The sequence below is a fragment of the Thunnus thynnus genome, chromosome 4 (genome assembly GCF_963924715.1).
Source record: "Thunnus thynnus chromosome 4, fThuThy2.1, whole genome shotgun sequence".
NCBI lineage: Eukaryota > Metazoa > Chordata > Actinopteri > Scombriformes > Scombridae > Thunnus > Thunnus thynnus.
In genome coordinates, this window is record NC_089520.1 from 8409216 (window position 1) to 8415772 (window position 6557).

A 6557-nucleotide genomic window follows, 5' to 3' on the forward strand; every position below is an offset into this window, starting at 1 on the left:
TTCAACATAAAATCCACACACACTGATACACAGTGTGTCTCTCATGAGGTCAAAGGTTTTATAAATTTTATTTTTGCATTGTTGATTTCGTTTGACTCACAAAAATATGTGGAAAATAGGGCATCATGTGACAAAACATTTCATCCCAGGTCAGTTTTTGAAAGTCATCATGGTTCATAACGTGATGTCAAAACACCAACAGTGAACTGTTGAGGAACCTTTGAGATTCAGAACGTATCTTTAAAGTAACTGACCAACACATTAACTTAAAAACTACTGCAAAATAATCAACTCTAAATTTAACACAAAAAATATTGAAACATGACGGTAATTTTGTGGTTGTCTGACAATAGTATCTTATACTGTTTTGTCCAGCTCAGTTCTAACCCATCAAATTTCTCATTAAACTGAACAGCAGAGAGACATACCATGGTGGACAGACTGGGATTCTGTGACAGCAGCCATGCTGGTCTTACCGGGAAATGGACACATTTCTGATTCATGGCTGGAAGTTTTTCACCTCAAATTGAACTTATTCTGATAAGAATGTCTAAAAAAACAACTTAGTGTCAGCGGTGTGATTACTTTGAGTCTTGATGCTCTGATGATCTCAGACTTTGGGGATACCTTTTCTATCCAGAATCAACTGGATTCCACAATATCAAGTCAGTTTTGCAGTGCATTTGTCTTTAAAAAAGGAGGAGGATACTATGACCCTGTTTACACTTGGTTTTAAAATGCATCTTTGGCAATCAGATCACAAGAAGTAAAGTAAAAGATCAGTAACATTTTACTAGAGTTGATGATACGTGCATTACTGCACAGCACAGCACAACAAAAGCTGTTTGTATGTAGCCTAACTGTTTATCTGAGTTTTCCACGTATCTTAACATTTGGCGAATTCTTGTAAACTTTGCTGCTGACTGATACAAACCAGTACGCCCTCCTCTCTACTCGCAGTACCTGCAGGCAGTGAATCACATCAGCAGCAGAGGAGGACAGGATGAAGGACTGCTTGTGCAGAAAGCAGCTGCTGTACAGCGCCAGAAACAGGTTGTGATAACGAAAAGGAAAAACTATGAAATTGGGAGATTAACAGGAGTAATTATAAATTGGGAGTGCAGTGGGAGGAAGGGTTCAAAACAGGGAGACTCCCATGAAAATCGGGAGTGTTGACAAGTATGTTAGAGGCGGTATTATTATCATATAAAATGTGTGCAGGTGTTAGTAAAGGCAAACTGATTCAGATTCACTCCAGGTGGCGAACTATGGTGTAGATGCATCAGATCAACCAAAGTCCATTTCTGTATAAATCTGTGGAGAGAAACAGATGATGCAGGTGCTAGGTGCACCTAGTTTTAATGGTTTTTAAGTTTCAAGTGTTCTCTCTCTATTTGTGACTGTTGGAAGGGAGATTGCAGTCGATTATTGACCTTTAGAACCAACAGGAGAAAATCTTCCCTTGTTTGGAAGAGTGAATTTCTATTTTTGTCAAATAAGTATGAAACTGCCACCACAGCAGTTTAATTTTGGCTGAGATTTGCATTGTTCGGTTGAATTAGGACAGGAGTACTCCACCAGTTTTACATCCCCACCCATCCAATTCCGCCCATCCAGGAAATTCGGCCACTCAGGAGAAATCAGCATCAATGCCTCAACGCCTCAAGCCCCTGACCGCATGACACAAAAGGGCCTGAGGCTTTGGAAAAATTTTAAAAAATAAAATTCACAGGGGGGAAAAAATTCCTGCCTGGTTTGTATGTTTTTTTGTCTGTGTGTGGTGTCTGGATTTAGAGCAAAGTGAGACATCACCTCCTGTTTAGTATCTCTGCTGGTCTTAAGCGGAAACCTGATTTGTGGTGTTTGTTTTGTTGTCAGCAACAGTTGTTGCATTTACACTTTTAGAGTCACTCTTTTTTAATCTTTCTGTCATTTCTTTCTTTTTCTAAGAAGCTTGTTTAATCCTCTGAACTTCAGTTCATGGCAGTTATTGTTATTCAGAGTTTTTGTCGGTATGTGACACCGGAGGAGGAAGTTAAAGCAGCTAGCTGAAGTTGGCATGCCAGCTGGTGTTTCCTTTAACCAGTGACTGACCGATGACTTTCAGGAAAATGTGTTGTGGTTGTTGTGTTGATGGCAGCTGTTGAACAGAACATGTGGGTGTCCTTCTAAAGTCTTAAATTATTGTATGTTCAATACAGTATATATTGGTCTGGTCCTTTTAGTATTACATTATGTAAATTAAAACCAAATGCCGCCAGTTACTTTCCTCTGGCGCTGAGACTGCACTTAGCCTGATGATGTCATAGTGACATCATCAGGGTTCATTTTGGGCTTGGAGAATATATCTACTATTTATGTTAGAAAGTCTGTCTTGCAAACTGGAAGTGTAGAGTTTGAAAGACACGGTCTAACAGAGAGACACTATTGAGTTGTACTATGGGAAACGTAGGATCCAGTGTAGCTATTCTAGCACAGAAATGATGTTTATATATTACTAAATTGCAGCTCTAGCAAACACATTTTCTCCTCCTTCGTCTGACTTCAGAGCAATATATAAATGTGGCTGCATTCATTCGAAAAAAACGTTGCCTGTGGATATAATCGAGGCAGAGATTACATTTGTCAATGCAACGTAATTGAGAAAAACAATTTAGTTGTGTATGAATGTCATACAGCGTAGGCTAACAGCATGGCTCTATTGATGGCAACGTTGGTCTGTTGATTGGTCTACAACTTTGATCCAGACTAAAATATCCAAACAACAATTGGATGGATTGCTATGAAATTGTGTACACACATTCAAGATCCCAGGAGGACGAATTCTAATGACTATGGTGATCCTCTGACTTTTCATCTGGTGCCACCAGCAGGTCAAATGACCCAATACTTTAATTTATGACCAAATACCTGAAAAACTAATGCTATTCCCATCAAACTCTACTTTGTGTTTAGTCCTAATTAGCAAATGTTAGCATCCAGGCTAAGCTAAGATGATGAATTGGGTAAAAATTACCTGCTAACCATCAGCATGTTAGCATTGTCATTTTGATATTAGTATTTAGGTCGAAGCACAGCTGTGCCTGAGTACAGCCTCACAGAACTGCTAGCACAACTGTAGACTCTTATTCAAGTCAAGACAAGTCAAGTTTGTTTATATAGCACGTTTCATATAACAAGCATAAACTCAATGTCCAACTTTAGACATACCTCTAAAATGTTAAAAAAGCAGTCTTAGAGATGTTAGATATGTGCCTCTGAAAGTTAATATCAGCGTCCAAAATCACACCCAAGTTTTTGACATGCTCACAGGGTTTTATCGACAGGGGAGTTAACAAAGAGTGAATCTGGTGCCTCAGAGCCTTCAGACCCTCTAAAAGAATTTCTGTTTTGTCCTCATGTAGCTGTAAGAAATTTGTGGCCATCCAATATTTGACATCAGAAATGCATTGGATTAGATCATCCACTGGGTTAAGGTGGTTGGCAGAAATAGATATGTATAACTGTGTGTCATCAGCAAAGAAGTGATATGATATGTTTTATTGTTGAATGATGGACCCAAGTGGAAGCATATACAAATTAAACAGTAGAAGACCAAGAATTGACCCTTGAGGGACTCCATATGGAATCCTGACTTCATCTGATTCAAAATTACCTACAAAAACAGAGAAAGATCCACCAGTAAAGTAAGAAGAAAGCCAGTTAAGAACAGTATGTCTAAGGCCTAAACAGTGCTCAAGGCGTTGAAGAAGAATTACACGGTCAACCGTATTGAAGGCTCCACTGAGGTCCAGAAGTACCAGAACAGAAACTTTATGGTTGTCTGAGCTAATTTTAAGATCATTAACAACTTTAACCCTGGCAGTTTCTGTACCGTGGTTAACTCTAAAACCTGAACTCTATATTGTTATGTGACAGATGCATATGTAATTGTTGATATACAACCTTTTCAAGAATTTTTTCAGGAAATGGCAGGTTTGAGATTGGTCTATAGTTCTCAAGGACAAATGGATCAAGACTGCTCTTCTTTAACAACAGTGTTACAATAGCATGTTTGAGAACTGTGGGGATGATTCCAGAGAGTTGAGAAGCATTAACAATTTGAAGGACATCATCTACCAAACAGTTGAGAACACTTTTAAACAATATGGTGGGTATTGGGTCAAAAGCACATGTTGCAGAACTTAACTGTTGTACTACATCTTCTGGTTCACAACTTTGAATAAGGGCGAAGTTAGAGAGAGTGCTGGCAGTATGACACTGAGTGGAAGAAGAGCACTCACTTGCACCAGCAGAGGAAGCCACAATATTGTTCCTAAAATTGGTAATTTTGGATTTAAAGTATGAAGCAAATTCGTTGCATTTTTGTGAAGAGTGGAGCTATTGGTCTGAAGGGATTTATCAATCTATCAATTGTACTGAACAGAAACTTAGAATTATTAAAATATTCTTTTTTTTCATTTCTTTGTTATATTTACTGAGCAAATCTTTATAAATAATATAACCAGCCTGCAATTTACGTCACTTGCACTCAGATTTGCCACAGGTTCTTTTTAGTGCTTTCACTCCTTCCACATTCATCCAAGGTGCTTTTGATTTACCAGAAATTATCTTGGTTTTTAAAGGTGCAATATCATTTTAAATTTAGTGTCATTGAAAGGTTAAAATTATTGACTAAATTGTCACACAAAGACAATGAAGACAAATTAAAATCAGAATGTGAACAGGTACACCTGATAATACTTATCAGATGTGTCTGCACAAATGGAACGCCTTTTAACTAATTTTAGACCACGTACATGTTTGGTCATCCAAGCAAAATCAAAAAATGATCTGAAATCCCAACATCTAGAGTGCAGTTTGGGGTTATAATAATTCCTTTGGACATGACCAGGTTAAGAGTGTGAACCTGCTTATGCTTATGAAATCAAAGGTTGATAACAGTTAAGTGATTTGCAAATGTTTTATGTTGAAATCAACAGAGATAAGGGTTCAGTCACATTCAGCAGTGATTTTAGATAAAAGCTCACCAAATTCAGATATAAAACCTTTTTTTTAAGCCTTGGAGGCCAGTAAAGTACTAGACAGGGATATGCAGATATTCATTACCAGGGCTAAACACTTAAAAGTAGAGTTTTTACATGATAAACTATCTGAAAAAATGGAAGCAACATCACCACCCTTCTTATTCGACCTGGTACAGTGTGAAAACGAAAAATTAGATGAAGAAGCTTATCAGTTCTTTGCTACCAGTTTCATCAAGCCAAGTCTCAGTAAGGAGAATATAATCAAGCCTATGAGATTCATAAAATCATTAACAATGAAAGTTTTGTTAGTAAGGGATCTGACATGAGTTTGGTCCATACTGGGGACTAAAAGTCAGGATATCTCGGCCTCTGGTGTTTTGATTTTGACCATACTTTTTAAAAAATACATCTCTTGTGAGTCTCCAACTTGTGGGACAATAACAAATCACTGGAGCACTTTTTTAGGTTCCATTATGTTGGGTTTTTTTGTCAGGATTTCACTTTACCCCTTAATTTTCCTCTTTATGCAAAAACATTAAAGTCCACAACTTTTCATTCATTTAGAGAACCAAAATGGCGTTCGATTCTGTATAAACAAGTATGGATGTTCTGTGAGATCAGGCTCCAGATGGAAAACAGTGAGTATCAGAGAGTTTAGCAATCCATTAATAAAAGATATAAAGAGTACGAGGATAAACCGGTGATATTATATGTCAGTGTAATGGAGTTGGAGGTGTGTTACCTGTTCTTGCAATGAAGTTTGCAGACAGAGCAGCAGCAGCAGCAGCAGCAGCATGGCTCCAAGTGTCACATCCAGGGGGGAAAATAAACCCACCAACTCAACGTCCTCTTCTTCACAAATCAGTCAGTAGAAAGTGTAGAGAATGTGTCCAGACAGTTAGATCTTAACTTTGTTTTCTCCTCTCATATCTAGTGTGAACCCAAATTGCTCTACAACCTACAGGAAAAAACACACAGATAACAACATCCTCTGTGCTGGAAAAACGAAACTACTAGAAAAAAATAGATTCGTATTCAGCAGAAATAGGTCTAGAAAAACCAAAAGCAACGTGCTGTTTATAGACACAAAACTGTAAGCACTTAAAAATATTTATATTAAACTACAAGGTGCATCCAGGCAGTGTTGGGATTATCAACAGTATTCTTCACTCACTTACAACCTGAAGGCAACAATCCCTGTAATAAAGGAACAAATCAACAAATTCCAACTAACGAATAAACTCTCAGCTCAGCGTCCGGAGAGGCAGAGAGAACCCAGAGAGGCTGGAGCGACTGCTGGCGTCTTTTCCTCTCTAATCTAGGAAGAGCAAGAGAAAAAAAAAGCAACAGAAACTGGCAGAGTAGGAACCTCCCAGCAGAGGTCATCTCCTCCTCCTACTGCTTCCCTAGTAGCAGCAGCAGCAGCAGCAGCAGCAGCAGCACTGGAAATAAAAGTATTAGTACTGGTAAAGTAGCAGCAGTAGCAGTTGCAACAGTGGCACTTATGTGTCACAATAGCAAAAGTAACAG

The 6557-nt window shown here is 38.3% G+C and overlaps 1 protein-coding gene across 2 annotated transcripts in view; it reads right to left on the minus strand.

Moving 5' to 3' along the window:
• The window catches only part of stab1 (stabilin 1), a 94334-nt gene extending 87986 nt beyond the window's left edge, over positions 1 to 6348 (minus strand). Inside the window, exons 1-2 of one of the 2 annotated variants that reach the window (XM_067586422.1) lie at positions 6202 to 6345; positions 5770 to 5985 (exon numbers count right to left, since the gene is read on the minus strand). In XM_067586422.1, coding sequence (XP_067442523.1) covers positions 5770 to 5823 — 54 coding nt within the window. In that variant the 5' untranslated portion in view covers positions 5824 to 5985; positions 6202 to 6345. Of the gene's footprint in view, positions 1 to 5769 lie in introns of both variants that reach the window. The other variant, XM_067586421.1, reaches the window with a different exon arrangement.
• Positions 6349 to 6557: the final 209 nt, after the last annotated feature.